This window comes from Gymnogyps californianus, chromosome 2, assembly GCF_018139145.2.
Source record: "Gymnogyps californianus isolate 813 chromosome 2, ASM1813914v2, whole genome shotgun sequence".
In the NCBI taxonomy this organism is placed as follows: Eukaryota; Metazoa; Chordata; class Aves; order Accipitriformes; family Cathartidae; genus Gymnogyps; species Gymnogyps californianus.
The window spans coordinates 144,891,347-144,909,308 of NC_059472.1; the positions used below are offsets into that span (position 1 = coordinate 144,891,347).

A 17,962-nucleotide genomic window follows, 5' to 3' on the forward strand; every position below is an offset into this window, starting at 1 on the left:
TCTTAAAATTTAAGTGACTTTGCTTTTGGGTCATAGAACATTGCAATGCCACTGAAGCAACGTAACTGCTGTGGTGTGTGTACATGCATGTTTTGCTGGGACTCCTCTTTCTCGTTAGGATTATGTAAGGCTTGGCTAAAGCTCTCCTAATTTTTTTCATAGCACATATTGTAAACATATATCAAGTCTTACTTTCGGTGTCCCTTCTCAATTCTATAGTGTAAAGGTTTTTTGGTTGCTCAAAGCATATATAGAAAATCTAGTGAAAAACAATATTTAGCATTTCTTTTAGCTTGGCTTCTGAAGGAAATATATGTTTCTGAATGGTTTGGGGACCAGAGGTAGGTTGTTGAAGGCCACAGCATTAACTCACTATTCTGAGTATCTCCAGAACAGTGCATTTCAGGAAAAAATGTGGCAAGGTAGGGATAGATGATGCTTTTTAAATATTTCCCCCAGAGTTCTCTGGGTTTTGAATCTGTTGGCCAATTTCTACCCAGCTGAGAGATTACACGTATCTGAAATGGTGAGGTTCTTACTTGCTGCATGAAAATATAGCCACCCAGAGATGGAAAACAGCAGGTGCCCTGTTAAGGGGAGAGCTGCAACATACACTCATATGAGGTTAGACAGGAGTTCTTGTAGGAGAGAGGGACTGTAAGTGTTCGGTTCCTCTCTGAGAAGAGCTTTAGTCAAGGCATGAAAAATCTCCTGTGTGACATCGATCCTTAGGACACAAAGCCTTGCTCAGTGTTGACGGTCATGGAAGTACTAGTGTGCCCTTGTCCCCTTAGTACAGTTCTGCACTAGGCAAGGGGCCATACTATGAAAGGCTGTGATGATACTTTTTTTTTTTAATTAACAGAGTATGAAGGTAGTGGAAAAAAAACCCACTGGCTCTGAATAGGTAAGGTTATTTTCCTTGGCTCATTTTTCTGAGTTATCTTGAAGTTCAGCAAATCACGATAATCTCATAGTTCCAGTTTGGGAGAGGAAAAAGACCAATGTCATTTCTGACCAATGTCAATTCTGAAGACAGGGAGGAACAATGATGACTTTAATGAGAATAATCTGCGTCACCTTCAGAGAAGCATACCTGCCATTTCTGCAGAAGAGACAAGAGTTTGCCCAGGAACCTGCATTTTTTCATAGTACTTCTATCCCATTTCCAAATTCTGTTTCTTGAGCAAAATAGCCCAAAAGCAATATGACATGTGCTGTTATCTCGCGTAACACAGAGACAACTAGTGGTGCTGTGAGAGTGCCTGTGTAGGAGTATGGCGTCGCAGGCTGTTGGACACCTTTGCAGACATTGGCGCAGAGGGAATTGCTGGGCTAAATGACAGGTAAGCCTGTATCTGTCCTGGAGCAGATGCAAGTTCAGTCCTACTGCTGCTCTCACCCAGCCAGCTGTGGTGAACTCTGCTACACAGCCCTTGTAGCTACGCTTCCCTGATGCTGTGCATAAGCAAAAAAGCCATGAAAACCAGTGTATGGTTTTATTGAAACCAGTGTATGAGAGAGCGCTGGGTTTCAGGCATGTTTGTCCTGTAATTAGCGCTTGTGAATAAATTTTTGAAGAAGGTAAAGTAGATCTGGCACCCATCTGTCAGGGAATTTAGAAGACTTGCTTGTCTGGTGGGGAAGAGGAAGAACGATGCTGGCAGTATGGACTTCCTTCCACCCCCTAAACCTCTACAGAGTTGGCAGAAGCATGGGGAAAGAGAGAAAGAAGTTCATTTTTTGAATTCTTCCTGACATAGTCTACATGTGTTCTCTTACCCTCTGCCTCTCCTCTGTCTTGCTAACTTTTTTGCTCGTCGCAAAATGTTTGCATGTGGGGAATGATGACATAACACAGCATAGACTAGCTAATGGTAATTTACTGCAGATGTGTCATATATTTCTAATTTGGGGCTTTTCCATGCTCTGTAGAGGTTGCTTACAGTAGAATTGAATGTTCAAAGCATTTCCTCCATCTGTAAATATATAGTGAACCTGCACTATGTCATATATCCTAGGACTGCATGGTTATGAAGGGAGATCCACTTACAATGCTCTTGATGCAGCCAGGACAGCCCTTGTTTCTAAATGGCAACTGCGTTTAACTTTTTCTGAATATAAGTACCTATTGAGCCATTCTTTTTGCTTTTTTGTAAATTTTGTGTCACAGCAATCTGGATTTAGTGTCGCTGTAATCTCACATTGTAATGTAATGGCAATAAAATGATTCCCATACAAGTCTAGAGAGAATCTGTGCTAATACCATTAAAATGTGCTTACTGAATCAAAACAAATGCGGCATTAGCATGTGGAAACTGTGTTTATGTGATTATAATGTTTCAGCAATATGAGATTACTGTAGGAAGCCACTAATCCAAACCTAGGGAGACATCCCATTACAAGACCATTAAAATGACACAATGACTGAAGTGTAAGTTTCAGATGGGAAAAGCGGAAGCACAAATCTTGTCATCAGTATTCAGGCAAAACATCTATTGAACTCAGTGGAGTTTTTATCAGAGTCAGGAATGCAGTACCATGACCTTTTTAGCAGCGAGTCTCTTTTCTCTTAACAATACCTCTAGGAAAAATATTTACTTCACCAGTATTTAATAGTTGGCTAATGGTGAGAGTCATATTTTATGCACCATACAATTGGTGGTTGTAAAGATTTGTCCAGAGTTTATTACAGAAATGTTAAGGTATTGTTTCAAGGCTGTTGTCAAATAATACAAGTTTTGGTTATATCTTAAAGCAATTCTCATTTTCTTTTTATCTGAATATGTAATTTTCAGGAAATACCATTTATTTCTCTGTTTATACAGCACCTGGAGCAGAGAAGCCTTGGTCTGTGCAGGAGTACCTTGGCAATACCACAGCATAAATCAGTGATTTCCAAAACCAAAATACCTGTTACTGCCAGATAAGAGCCTACCTGTTTGTCTTTTGTCATAGGAATCGGCACCCTTCCCCCTCCCCTCAGACTGGATTAAGATTCATAATTGACACGTCTTATGTAGGATCATCTAAAATATACTTGTCTTGTCCAGGATTGTTTCTTGGCTCCCTCCATAGTCCATGGAAGGAGGCCGATATTACAGAAGGTGACTTGTCCTGTCCTATTACAAACATTGAAAATAGGCTGGATGAGTTGCCTATGGATATGTCTTTCCATCTCCACTATAAAAATGGTTTAGACAATTATTCTGTAGAAGACATCATTTTAAGTGGCTAAATGAGGTGATATGAATTCAGTCCTTGGTATGTGAAAGAAGAAACTTTCTCAGAAGAAAGTTCTGTGTAAAACATGGCATGCAAGTCATTAGTAAAGCACACGAACATTGATTTCTGTAGTAACATATACATGCTTAAATTAAGCAGCAGTCCTTATTCCATTTAAAAGCTGTTTGCACCTAAAATAAAGACACTAATTAAATTCTGGTTCCATCAGGTGAATCTTATTAGGAATAATGTATCATTATAGCCTAATCAGGGCATGCTGTCTATGTAGATGACAGTAGGGAAGATATCAGGACAGTGCTTGTAAAAATAATTCCAGTCACAGGTTGTTGGCTGTCTTTATTTTTCATAATTTTTTTATTAAAAGCGGTGGGTTTCTAAAACTTTGTTAGTAAGCAGGCACAGACATTAATGTTAATTATATTTTTCATGCAGATAAAATTAGGCCTACTTTAAATGCTGTTTGTGTCAGTTTCAGTTTTTGTGATGCTTCTTATATTTATAAAAATCCTTGGCCTCAATCAAAAGGTTCAATAGTAGGCATTGGTTCTGTAAGCTCTGTATGTGTACTATAATCTGAAATCTAGACTCTAAAAATCAACAGATTGGTATCTGCTACAAGAGAAACCTGGCACTGGAACTGGTAATTGTAGATGTTTCCTGCTGTTATAAATCAGAAGACAGCAGCCTCAGGCTATAAGAAGATCTCACACATGCAACCATAGGTCTTCGCAGTGGGCAGGCCAGATTAATTGAGGGTAATCTAAATTAACTGTGCCAGAAAGGAATTAGTGGGAACAAATGTTGAAAGCTTTTCATTAAAATAGTAATCTGAAAGTGAACAAAAATTCACATTCAATTAGAGTGGCCTTTTTGAGTAACTGCACTATTAAATAACTAAAAAACTGAAGTGGAAACTTGTTAAGGAAACAGACTGTAATTGATTTGTGTCAAGTTTTATCAAAAGAACTTCAGTGTTTATATATTTAATTATATAACAAAATGTTTATATAGGTTTGTTTTCCTAACTTAATAAATGGATTTGAAAATTGTCAATGAACATGGGGAAAGAAAAGTGTGTCTCCAATGCAGAGAGTAGTTATTACTCTTTATGCTGTCAGAGTTTTACTGAATACCAGAGTGTAGATATTTAATGTCAAAAAAAAAAAGCAAAAATAATCCAATTATCTTAGAATTATGTTAGTCTTTTTGCTGTGCATGTAAGAATTACTCAGATCGTTGAACTTTCTCCAAAATAGTGGGTTGCTCTATAGAGCACCAGCTTTCTTCAAGGGTGGAATTAATGACTGGGTTGGACAACTTAATTGAATTGCAGCTAGCAGCAGTTTCTGACTAAGACAGGTATTTTGCTTTTAATTATTTGCTCAAGAATAATATTTTCTGAAATCATACACTTCTTAATTTATTTGGCAAGAAAAAACCCATTATATTAATCAGCCAGCAGTCTGTTCTATGAGAGTATTCTTCTGCCTTCTCAAACAAGTCAACACACTAGTCTAGAAATGAAATTCATAAAAGAACGGTTCTTCCTAAGTCTGCTTTTACACAAGGCAAGCAAACATAGTCAGTCAGTCCTTTCTTATGGATGGCCAAGTTTTCATATTAAAATAACTGCCAGCACTACAGACTTCACTAGGCAGATGATATCTGCCTTTTGCAGGGGCTGCGTCACTTTTGTACATTGGTACTCTGGCAATGACTGCTTCTCGTGAGATGAAAGTATCCCCAAAGAGACCTCGACATTCTTGTGCCCTTTGATATGTAGAGTTCAGTGCCCTTCAGATTTCAGTTTTTCTGTCATCCTGGTAGATTAACTTTAGCAGTTAAAAGGAAAACGTCCTCTCAGGGCTTCACCAGTAACAAACCCCTGTTTGTGATATTATTCACTAAAAGGGAGACAGAAATGGGAAAGACCTCTCTTTTTAATCAATAATGCATGCTCTAGTTAGTCCTGTCCTCTGGACATGATTAACATGTATTTTGTTTCATAACTGATGATTTTGGTTGACTAGGGATTATAACTATATATCCTCAAGCCTTTGCAACTAGCATCAGGAAGATCTAACATGAACTGGGTAGTCAGCTATGTTTAATGTTAATATGGCACATAAACGAAAAAGACTACCCCCACTCCCAAAAGAAAAAAATACCCCAAAATCCCAGTGGGGAGAGCTGCAGCTAATTCTGACCTGCAGTGAGTCAGGCCAAACTTACACAGGACAGATGCCTTTGACATGAACCAACTGCAGACAGTAGCCTCAATTTAGATCTTTGTCACCACTCATTTGAAGTTTTGAGAAATAACATTGCTTCATTCGTGTTAAAGATGAAGAAAAAGGCCTCTTAGAGCTGAGCCATATAATTTGTTAGGTTAAGGTCTGTTCTTAACTGGTAAAATATTTGGCCAATGAAGCTGATGGGAAAAGCAGTTTGGCTTCTGCCCTGCTGGTTGGGGGCCACACCGTATCTTTAGCGACTGTTATCAGCCTTGGAGGAGTTGTCCTGGGCTGTTCCAGACCTCCACAGCGCAGCTGGCAGGAGAACCTGAGCCCCTGTTGAAGCCGAAGGAGCAGATGATCACCCCCATCCCTGCGTTCCTCATACAGAGGGGCAGACAAGGTGCCCAAACACGGACAGCTTCCTCGGCGTGCGAGGGGGACAAGTGAGTCTTGGAGGACACAGATAAATAAAATGAATGTACCAGTAAGGAATATTCAGCCTTGGTGCCAAGTATGTTCATCTGATGGCTCAAGCTGACAAAATTTGACAGTTGCTGAAGAGCAGAGGATCCTAAATGAACATACAGTGGTTGTTATTAAATAGGAAACATTTATCTTAATGTGGTATTGACTATAGCACAATAAATGATGACAATTTCCTTGTACTGGAATGTGATATTTTTACACTGCTAGAGTACTGGTACAAGTGCAGTTGGGTAAAATAAATGCTCTGTTTTTCATATTGACCACTCTACTGGAAACCGCGTTTGAAAACATTCCAGCGAACACACACAGCGTGTAGGTACATGCGTGAGAGAGAGGAGGGAATTCAGAAATTGTGTAAGAAAGGTTTGCTCTTTCTGAAATGTTTTTGTTTTGTTTCTTCTTCCTTCCCAGACTCTTTTAGAATCTGATTATTGTTTTCCCCTTTTGTTGAAGAAAAATGCCTTCTTTGAGAGGGAAAGCGCAGACTGTCTTGGGCCCTGTGGAGCCAGACTGCCTTGGCTATACATTGACTCATGAACACTTGACTATGAACTACAGCAGCTGTTTTTGTCCACCTTCTCCAGGCCAAGAGCCTCTGTCTGATGGGCCCATTGAGATGAAGAACTTGTTTTGGATTAAGCAAAATCCCTACAGCCATAAAGAAAACCTTCTTTTGTATCAGGAAACAGATGCTGTGAAGGAGGAGCTGTTGCATTTTAAAGCAGCAGGTGGTGGGACGATTGTGGAAAACACAACCACAGGAATTGGTCGGGATATGAATACTTTGAAGAAACTTGCTGAAGAAACTGGAGTCCATATTATTGCTGGGGCTGGGTTTTATGTGGATTCCACTCATTCTTCTCAAACACAGGCCATGACAGTGGAGCAGGTGAGTCTTAACCATTGCTTCAGTGTCTCTCTCCTATGAATTATCCCTGGGTGAGTCAAAGTTGGAGAGAAGTTCCAGCAAAATAGATGAAATGTACAAGTTCTCAACATGAAAAACTTGGGAACAGCATTATTGCTTGTGTGTTATAGCTGGACCAGCACTACTTGGGTGTGGTGGGATTATCTGTCAGCATTTCCAATTCTTAAGCTCCATTTTCTCTCAGGGATTTGTTATAATGCAACAGTAAAAGGAAAATAAAGTACTTCACGTGTGAGCATCTGGTATACCACCAATTATCCTGTTCTTTTTACAGTTTTTAAGGAAGGAGTATATCCCTTCTACCTCTTTTGTCTCTTTTTCTGGCTAATTGCTTCCCAATGAGATCACCCAGAATTCTTGTAAAAAGCATAAATAATTGTGATATTTATAGGACAGTTGTAAATCATTGGTCTGCTCAGGCTGTGTGTTATATCTCTCTTCTCTACCATTTGTCCAGACTTTTCAGGGCAGAGTCTACATCAGATTGTTTGTACAGTGCCTAAGACAATGTGTTAATAATGACTTGAGGTCCCCAGATATTCCCATAATAATAAATATTCATCTTTTATTAAGAAAATGTGATGATAGGGAAAAGAGGGAAGGGAGCTCTGCAAGGCAGGAGGCTGTGAATGCGGATGAAGAGAGATGAGAAGATTTTTTAAAAATCTGTCACAGTTTACAAATAAGTCAAATTCATTTTAAAAATCAATGGTCAAAACTTGAGCAGCGCTACCAACTGCACTGGACCCAAGCTGGCCCAAGCTGTACAGAACAGTACTACTTTTTCTAAATATTCTTCCATGGCTTGAAATCTGATACAAATAGATTTCTTGGGGCAAAAGTTTCCCTTCTGTGTTTGGTGGACTGCTGGAGAACCACGGATGTCCTGTACTCAGCAGGTAATCAATACTTCATCTGGTCCAGAAGACAGTTGGTTACTTAGAAAGGGTTGTGCAGTGACTGATCCATGATAACCGGTGTTTCCTCATTTGACAGTGAATTTGACATGATGATATTTTTTCTGATTAGACAAAGACAATTTGAATATTTTGAGAGATGTTCTTCAGGAGAGGAGTGAATTCTGTGTCTGGTTGTCTACAGAAATGGTTGGTAGACTGGCTATACATGGTGCAGAAGGTGTGTGATCATAGGATAAAGTGTTGGGCAGAAGCCTGCTGCAAATTGTAATACCTTGGACTGACTTTGGGTGTAGATTGAGTATTTACCAATGTGTTGTATAAGGCTGTTGAGGAGACAAGGTGTGGAGTAGAGATAAGTTACAGATTTATTTGAAAATTGGTTTGGGGTTTTTCGGTTTCCTGGATTTGCTTGCAAACCTTCCTTCTTCCTTTGCTCATTTTTTTCTTCCTTAAAATCATGATTTCCTTAACATTCAGAGCCAAAGAGTTAGAAGGTCATCATCAGTGCCATTTTGTGCTCTCAATTCTGAATGTATGCTTTAAGATATATGGCCTATTCTGGAAAGGAAAAACTAAAGCTTTTATAAAAAACTGCTTTTATTAGGAGATTCTGATGTCTTTTTTGCCTATGAATATTTTAAAAGCAAGCTAATTTTGACGCTGTAAATTTGTCAGCTGAGCTTTGGTCTTGTAGTTCTGAAGTCAGTGGAGCGCCTGTTGTTTTACGTCGGCATTCCCACAAGCAGGATTTGCCTTAGACTTGCCTCTTCAGGATCTTTGCCAGAGTTTCTCCCTTCCCTATCTGAATTACAAGGTTTCCTTATTCTCTGATCCCTTGTTTCACAAGAAATTACATTAAATTGTTTCTGGAGCCAATTCAGGAGTGCGAGGCACAGGTTTCATGATAAACTAACTTTTTTTTTTTTAAAGAAAAATTAGTCTCAGCCTAAATCAGTGTTCAGATTATATGTAGGCCAGCTTTCTTGGCAAACCTGGACAACTGTGTGAGTGGATACTGTTAAATTGATTTGCTTCTGTGTTTATTTTGGTCTTAGTGAATGGCTAGCATAACATTAGTTGACAGAAACCAGATTTTAACTGCAGTGTTTTCACACACCCAACTGTTAATTAAGTAAGTTCAGAAAGACCTCAGGAGTATAACTAGCACAGTGTCCATAGGCCAAATTTGATGCTATTTAACACAAATAGTATTAATAACCAAAAATCTCATTTTCCTTTCTCTAGCTTACAGGCATTATTGTTGATGAGATACTCAATGGAGCGGATGGGACTAACATCAAGTGTGGTGTGGTGGGAGAAATAGGTTGCTCCTGGCCTTTGACTCAGAGTGAACACAGAGTGCTTCAGGCAACAGCGCAGGCTCAGTCACAGCTTGGGTGCCCCGTTATCATCCATCCTGGCAGGAACAGCGATGCACCTTTCCAGATTATCCGCATTCTGCAGGAAGCTGGGGCTGATGCTTCAAAGACAGTCATGTCTCACCTCGACAGGTAAGCAGACTATTCTGCTGTCCTTCTGGCAGTGTTGCCACAACCCACTGGGGGTTTGGGGAACTACGCTGCAAATAGCTAGGTTTCTGTTGTGCACTGGGATCATGACATGAAGAATTATCTTCAAGTTTACTGACTTAAAAATAATTGCTTATATAGAGCCTGATCAGCTTCCAGCACTTCAGTCAGGATCAGCTTTTAGATTCACATTGATAAAGAGATTTTGGGATTTTAAATGCTTTCTTTGAAGGGCTGGGAGCGAGATTAGGAATAATTGTAGCCACATTTTTTAAAAATGGGAATTCCATTAATTCGTGTCCTTGCACAAATCCCTGTATCTACAAAGCATTGGACATTGAGCAGCTCTCACCAAATTGGGTGGGAAGCTGCTGGGCTTCCAGTGTTTTTGAAAACTGGGCCACTCTTAAGGGCCTTACCAAAATCTCACAGAAGCTAATGGAGAACTCCTTGATTTGGCTGGATTCTGGATCAAAGCAGAAGGCAGATCTTTAACTTTCTGCTACCAGACAGAAGAAATATTGCTTAAAAAGAAAATAGTTGTGTTTTGGATACTTCTTAGCATAGACCAGAGAGCTAACTTTGAGCTTCCTTGATAGCAAAAACCAGGAGCCGCACATCAGACATGGAGAGGAATTGGGGTGCTTTTCTCTCTCCAGTTTAGAAACACAGCCTCTATTACCAAATCAGTTTTGTGTGACCTTGTGTTGCTCACGGTGAGCTGGAAAATGTCCAAGCATTGATTAGTTTGGCCAGTTGCTGAATAATGGAGACTGTTTGTGGTCATATGATTCTCAGCAATTGGATTGTTTGCCCTCAATGTGAGTGTAATACAGGCAAGAGCACTGTGCTCCAAATTTCTAACAGTTATAGGCTCTAAGAGCTTGCAAATCGAGCTACAGGTATTTTGTATTCACACAGAGCTCAATGTTTTACTTGAGGATTTTAGGAGCATAAAATTCAGTGCCATGAAATTTTATTTATATTTGATTATATCTAAATGATACGGGCTTTCTTTGTGTATTTACCCGCATTCCATTGTATCTATAGCTATATTTTTCTCTCCTTTTAAAAGAAAAACTGATGACTTAAATCTTTTTATGAAAGAGGACTGAGCAAGCTGCAGGTGTCAGTACTTACATAGCCATTTTGATACAACATAAGCATCCAGCTATGTTTTCTTGCCTTTATATGCTGTTGTGAATGGTTGAATTCAGTGATTTATTGGTGGAAAATAAGCAATGTAAGTAGGAAAACAGTGAAGACAGAGGTGCAGTTTCACTAACAGCCGCTGATGCACAATATGACATTTCCTTATACTCCCTCTATCATTACTTTCACACATTCAGGTTGGCATTTGCTATAACATAGACTCTAAACTACTGTGAAGTTTGGTTTTGCAATGTGCATTTAACATTTTAAGTCTCCTCCAGTGAGAAGAATCCACGTGGGAGCATCCCAGTCCCTTAAATGTGAGATAAATTTGTACATAGCTCCATATTTCATGTCTGCTTTTGACATAGACAGAATGGTAGTTTTCAGGTGGATTTACAATCAAAAGATAAAACTAAAATGCTGGCTACCGTGTTTTGCAATTTAGCACCTTAGAACAAAAGGTAGCAAGTGTCCATAGTGAAGCTATGGTGTAGATAAAGGCTGGGAAGCAAAAGCTATTGAGTCTTGGCTTTGGCCATTTATTAGCAATTAACATTATAAAGGTATCTTGGTAGAGATCAACATTCGTTCACTTGAGTAGCTTATGTTAGAAGACTCGCAGCAACTGTTATGAGTGCCTGCTTGATAATGGTTTGGTGGGCGTCCCTGCAGTGATTTATGGATGAGGTCCAAACTACAGGATGCTTCCCTGTGTCCCATCTCCTTTTCCATGCATTCAGGGCTGCTCAGGGACAGTGTTGCCCAAACACCTAATTCCAGCACAGAGATTAGCAATTCAAGCTGGGAACTGCTGCTGCTGCTACATCCGTGTGGCTTACAAGGGGACCCAATGGCTGGTGAAATTAAGCTCTCCTGCTCTTTGTTGGGACAGAGCACCCAAAAGCACAACACTAACAATACTTTTAATAAGAAATTGTTCTGGCTGTGATTTTGAAATATATCATTGGGTGGTTTTTGCTACCTGCACGGGATTGAATACTCTTGGCTACCGTCTCCCTGTGAACTGAGCAGGACTGCATCTAAAATAACCCGTTCTCTTGCTCTGCACTTGGAAAACTCATTTGATGATAAATGTTCAATCTCTGTAAACTGTAACATTTATTTAAAAATAACATTTTTTATTAATTACAGTTGGCAAGTCTTAGACTCCTGCTGATGGCAGGCTTGTTTGAACAAGGGTTTTCTCTCTCTCAACCCATCTGTTCCTCCTACTTGGTCCTGTTCTTAAGTCATAATATTGAAATTGTGACATCAGTCATTTCCATAGCAACAGACTGTGATGTAATTGTATAGGGTAAAACTACTTTGTGACATCAATATCTGCAATAATAAAAAAATTAAACCACTGCCCTTTTGGTTAACTGTGCTGTTCTTGTGGAAACTTGTTTTTTCCTTAGATGAAAAAAATTGTGTTATGGTTATAAAGAGAAAATTATAATGTGTCATTTGTTTTTGTTTTCCTTTGGATAGCTTATACTCTTTGTAAAAATGTTTCAAAGAAAAAAAAATATTCCAGAGCGCTCTTATTTCAGTTGCCATTCTTTTCCAAATGAGTGGTGGATTTTAGTAGCTTTGTTCCTTCACTTTTCAAATCTGCTGCAAAGCCCATGTCCCAGGTACTCACAGGGCCATTATATATTTTGGTGAGAGCGTTTCCTTAAGGCATTCTGGCCAGATCCCAGTGCAAACAATGATACATTGCTGTTCTAATGACAATCTAGAAACATCACTGTACAGAATAGAAACTAAAGACAAAGTTGGGTATTACCGGTGTGTGATGGATGAAACAAGCCCTGGATGTAGCTGTCTCCTGTAACTCTTTGGGGAAAGTAAATCTGTCTTGTGTAAGTAATCCATTGTCTTTTTTTTAAATGTCACTATGAATTAACCTCCTCCTTAAATGTCCTTCCTTGTTAGGTTGTCTGTTGAAAGGGTTAGTGATATCAAAAGTAAGTAACTTTCCTGTTTCCATTTAAAGATTATCGTAAATGTTTTCATTATTTCATGGGGGAAGAGTTGGTTTTGTTTTGGGTTTTTTTTAATGCATGAAGTCCCAGATGAATGTGAGAAAGACAGTGCTGTGTATCAGCTTAAGTTGCATGTGTCAAAGAGGAGTCCTGTTTTTCAAAAGGGTGAATTAAATCTTAGATTATTGTTTTTGTTCCTTGCAAGTAGGAAGTCACAAAATACCTATCCTCGTACCATGAGATTTTTTTTCTTCCTGTTACAATGCTGACTTTTTGTTATGTATGTTCTGCAGGACTATATTTGATACAAAGAGACTTCTGGAATTTGCTAAACTTGGATGCTATTTAGAGTATGACCTGTTTGGTACAGAACTTCTTCATTACCAGTTCCATCCTGATATTGACATGCCGAGCGACAATGAAAGAATTGCAAGGTATCTGCTTCCATGCAGTTTAAGCTATAGCATTGCCATTGACAAATGAATATTATTGGTACTTGTTTTAAGGGCATCACAGAGTGATTCTGCTTGCCGTTCAAAATTGTCTTTTTTCATACTAAAATAACTACTTTTTTTTTCTGCTGCTGTCACGTCTTCAGTGCGACGTGTATAATTTCTTCTATCTGCAAAGGAAGATGTAGAATCATAGTGTTGTAGAAAGTTACTTGAGAAGAAGATCAAGAGCTTTTTTAACTTCATTCTCCATCCTAATTCCATGCTGATCTAGTTGAATTTTGTCATTTACTGCACTTATATAGACTGTAAAAAGAAAAGGCGGGAGATACTGGATTTAAGTTAGGGTTTAGCTTTTGTTTGAAACGTAGTATTGGAAACCTAGTGCTGCTTCTAAGCATCATCTGAGCCTGTTACATCTCCTCATGAATGTGCTAACCCAGCAAAACTGATTGGTCGTCTTGGGTGGATATGATCCTGTGCTTCTGTCCTGAAAACCAGACTTTTTTCTTCCAAGCACTTTCTCACCTCTCCTCCCGCTCTCCTTTTGCCCTTTCTCTCTTTTGAAGGATGAGATTCCTGACTCCTTAGAACTTCCATGCTTCTCACACTCGCAATGTGAAAATATTGGCCCCACTGGCAGGGTACCTCTTCCCTGCTTCTCATCAGCACATGCAGTCTCAGCTCAGCTGCACAGCAAATCTGTTGTGCTGTGCTAACACAAGGTATTGCCAAGGAGATGCATTCCTTGCAGAAGCTGTCTGAGACAGGTCGGATCAGCTGGGAATGGGCATCTCACTCCTTACACTCTGTCCAGACGTGTGATCCTCCTGTGCTGTTTGTCCACAGTGTTTGTGTGCAGTGAAGTGGCAGGTTTCTGAGAGGTGGGGTGCCATCCTGCCTGTGTCTTTTTTCCTTCCAGAGTCACAAACAGTTCTTTCATTCTCCTTGATGAGAAAGATTTTATGATCCCTGATCACTAAGGAAGTAACTTTCTAGCTTTTGCTTACATTTCAGTCATAGCTTCCCTCCTCCTCATTGTCAGATTAACCTCAAAACTAATCTCCGTTTTCAGACTGTTCTCTTCTTAAGAAGGTGCTGTGGTTACTGTTCCGCTTACTGTCAAGTGTTTGCTGCTGCTTTTCACACTAGAAATCGTTTCTCCCTCTTAACAGGGCTCTCAGTCTTGCACTCAGTATTTTAAACTGTTGCAATGAATCTGCAGTTTTCACATTTAGAATGGGTAAAGTTGCTCCCTCCCCTGTGCCTGCTCTCCTGTCCTGTGCCCTGGGAGGTCAGCATGTACAGAAGCACTGCGAGGAGTACGTGTAGAGGAATGGCCTATGCCTTGGTTAACAAGTGCTTGTTCAACCGTGGCAAAGTTTTCATTCCATCCATGATGCTTGCTCAGCCACCGATGTCTCTCCTTAAACTCTCTGGCATTTGAGTATTTCTTGCAGCAGGCTGTTTATAGGAAGAAAATACGACAAGTTTGTCTTCTCATTGCATGGTGTGAATATGTGCCTTTGAGTTAGAAGTGCCATTAAATGGAAAAAACTGAATTTTTTCAGGGACAGTTTTTCTTTGAGTCAGAAGCAAGTACTAACTAAACTTACAGGAATGAGCAAGAAGCAGCAATGAATATGGAATATAAAGGACCATATGCCTCCCCAGCCCATGAAATTAGTCCAAATATGAAAGGAAATGATTCTAAGAAGATGTTTGGTCAGCAAGGAACTTAGTTCCTCCAGTGTCATTGCTCTTACTCTCTGGTTGGCTTGTGGTCCCTCTGTACTTCAGGCTGGAGAAGATACTTGTGATGTTGTAATACTACAGTATACGTAGTGTTGTGCACTATATGGCACTATTTACGGTGGTTTTTTTGAAAGGTGCTAATATTTTACCAAGTTCCATCTTACTTGCTTTATTCTTGCTGCCCATATTGATTTGGTCCTGCTACATGTATTTCCCCATAGCTAATTGTAATAAAAACTCACAGTAAGAGCTTTCAGATATAGTGCGCTTACTTATAAAGCTGGTATTTGCTTTCTTGCTGATCAAAGCACAGTCAGGAAGGTAAGAATTAGAATTTCACAGCGCTGGCAAATGAAGGAATTTGGTGCCTTCATGAGGAATGAGCGCTTTCCAGGCCTGGTCTGTCTGTCTCTGCCACTTTAATGCTGCAACCTACTGCCACACTAAACTGCAGCTTAGTGGGAAACTTAGCAGTCATGCAATACAGGACTTTAGAGACCCACCGAATAAATTACAAAAAATGAGCTGAGCAAGGGATTAAGGGTACCAGAGTGAAATGTGGAACAGAAGGACTTGTTGTAGCAGACTTGCTACAAGGGAGTGACCAGAAGGATTACTTCTTTTTCCAAGCTGACTTGTTGTCATTTTGCCAAGTCTGTTTAGCTGGGCTGCCGTATTAACTCCTCTTATTTCCTGGCATATGCTAGCACTGTGCAATGCCTGTACTATCTTCTTCTTTAACGAACGTCTTCAAAACATGTTTGGATGATAACTGTCTATATGGAATATGATGCTGACAACTTCAAATTTTTATTAACCTGGTTTGCTAAATGGGAATTAACTAAAGATGTAGAAGTAGTTGTGTAATTGAGCCAGGCTTCTTAGAGGACCTGTCACCCACAGAGTCTGGTCATTAACAAATGTAATGGGACTAGCTTTGTGACAGCAGCAAGAGCTAACCTGCTGAGAAGGAGTTTATGTAGGAAATTATTACTTACTCATGTATATAAAACCTGCGTCCCATGCTTGGTGATGCTGAAGCTCTTGAATTCCTCCGTGGACTTAATGGGGCTAGGGATGCAAAGTCATGCGCCAACTGGAAAGAGTTTTCCTTCTCCACTTTGAGATGTGTGGTGGTACGTTTTCAGAGGTGGGTTTTTTTCATTCAATAAAATACGTGTTTTAATTTCAATTAAATATAAGGAATATGTCTTCTGAGTACCTAAAAATAAGTATTTTCAGTTATAATACAGTCCAGCAGTACAGTAATGTAAAAAATGTAAATCCTGCTCAGTTCTGTGCTGTTGCAGAGGGAGGACCTTTCACTGACGGGCATGCTTTTTACTTTTGCAGGATTCGTATGATGATCGATGAAGGCTATGAAGATAGAATTCTGATCGCTCATGATGTGCACACTAAGAATAGGTTGATGAAATATGGAGGTCATGGATATTCACATATCCTTAAAAATATAGTTCCTAAAATGCTAATTAGGGGCATATCCCAAGATAAAATTGATAAAATACTCCTAGCAAATCCAAAGCGGTGGTTGACTTTTAAGTAGGAATAATGAATAAATATTCCTATTTGATAGGGAAGCTTGATAAAATTCAGATTTGTTTCAGGAGAGCAGTCATTTTAAAACTTGGTTCTTTTCAGAGAAACTGGAAGTTACTAATTAGATGTGAACAAACTGATTATGACTTTTTAATTAGAACAATAAAATTATGACTTTTCTTTTTAATTAGAACAATAAAATTATGTATTCTCTCTGCATTTTCTCCCTTCTAGAAGTCTGTTCATGAATGATTTACTGGATATGAGCCTACCTGCAAAATCTTTTCAACTGAAATTTTAAAATAATTGTTTCTAGAGAGAAATCTAATAGTGTTATTAAATGTTACCCAAAAATATTTTTGAAGATGCATCATCTGGACTTTGAAGGAAATTATGGTTTTCAATTAAATTTCCCTTCTCCAGGGGGTGATTTTAGTCCTTGTAATATTGACAATCTTCTAATTACCCTTATGTTCTTTAAAAAATGCTTGATAAAAGGTCTGGGACTTTTAAATAGCTTCCATAGACAACAGAATGCAAAAGGAATCTCAAATAATTCTAAAAAGATATTGTTTCTTTCTAGTTTAACAATTTACTTATTTTTAACTGAAAGTGTAAAAAATACATGGCAAAATATATTTTTGAATAAAGCAATTTGATGACCTCTTAAACTATGTGCAGTATCATTACGGATGTCTTTTTTATAATCACATTAATTTTTTATCCTAAACTGTTGGAATCTCACAGCGATCATGTGAAACTTCATGCAGACCAGCTTCTTTTTGTAAGGATGCAACACCAAAAGTCAAAATATATTACATAATACAGTTTTAATGAGTTGTAATAGTTATAACAAAGGTTGTGATAGAAGTCTTTACAAATCAGTATATCAAGATATGATGAAAAAGGAAGAAATGTTTGCCTTATATGTGTTTTTCACATAAAGTGTGTTCTTTGCTCTTGTCTAACTTTAACCAGGGCAGGTGATTTATCCAAAAAATGGTCTTATCCAGTAACAGTGGTAGCCTGATTTCAAAAGCTTCTTCAAATTTGACCATATACGTCTTGCAGTATTGAGCTTTTCCAATAAATACCTTAGTAATGCTAGTTGTAAGTGATCTCTAGCTTGGTACATTGCTGTTTGATACTACATGGAAAATCTCTAGCTACACTGCTGTTGTGAGTGCGCTAACCAATAAAAGCAACAGTGGAACGAACAGACATGAAGTCAGTTACACATCTGTTATTAAAATACATTACCTCGTAGAACAAAACCAGGAGTAATCACTACAGTGTACGGATATAGGTTGGCACTTTGTCATAAAGTAAAAGTGTTAACCGTTCTGGTGAGATAATACACAAGCAACTGGCAGCACAATGTCCCTTTATAAATTGTGGATGAGTTAGACTGGCGATCCTCTCAGTCAGCCTGGACTAACTCAGCATTTATTTTGAATTGGATGACTCAAAACAGAAACAGAGAGTAACACCTGTTTAAGAAAAGCTTCACTCATTCAAATGAGATTTTGAGAGAGATTCGTAAAATCTTCATCAGACTTTTACTGAGCAGCCAGCACTGAAGAGCTTTTTTGTCACAGCGGCAGACACTTTTGACATTTTAGTGCAGATAAATCTGAGTTTGTACCCTTAGTACATTAGACAAGGTTGCTTGTGGCAAAGTACATGAAATAGAAATGCTAGGGGTAGCC

At 38.9% G+C, this 17,962-nt stretch overlaps 1 protein-coding gene across 1 annotated transcript; it reads left to right on the top strand.

The window, feature by feature from the left end:
• The first annotated feature begins 5,659 nt into the window (after nucleotides 1-5,659).
• On the top strand, nucleotides 5,660-16,801 carry PTER (phosphotriesterase related). The gene is made up of 5 exons (XM_050915646.1): nucleotides 5,660-5,926; nucleotides 6,381-6,858; nucleotides 9,063-9,328; nucleotides 12,783-12,923; nucleotides 16,050-16,801. Exons 2-5 carry the CDS (start codon nucleotides 6,427-6,429, stop codon nucleotides 16,258-16,260), a joined length of 1,050 nt encoding a protein of 349 aa, XP_050771603.1. The 5' UTR covers nucleotides 5,660-5,926; nucleotides 6,381-6,426; the 3' UTR covers nucleotides 16,261-16,801.
• The last annotated feature ends 1,161 nt before the right edge of the window (nucleotides 16,802-17,962 follow it).

What these genes read in the sequence shown, in the direction of transcription:
- PTER (XM_050915646.1), top strand. Translation starts at nt 6,427, where the DNA reads ATGCCTTCTTTGAGAGGGAAAGCGCAGACTGTCTTGGGCCCTGTGGAG. An exon ending in AGGCCATGACAGTGGAGCAG is followed by an intron (nt 6,859 to 9,062) that starts GTGAGTCTTAAC and finishes TCCTTTCTCTAG; the next exon opens with CTTACAGGCATTATTGTTGA. An exon ending in GTCATGTCTCACCTCGACAG is followed by an intron (nt 9,329 to 12,782) that starts GTAAGCAGACTA and finishes TATGTTCTGCAG; the next exon opens with GACTATATTTGATACAAAGA.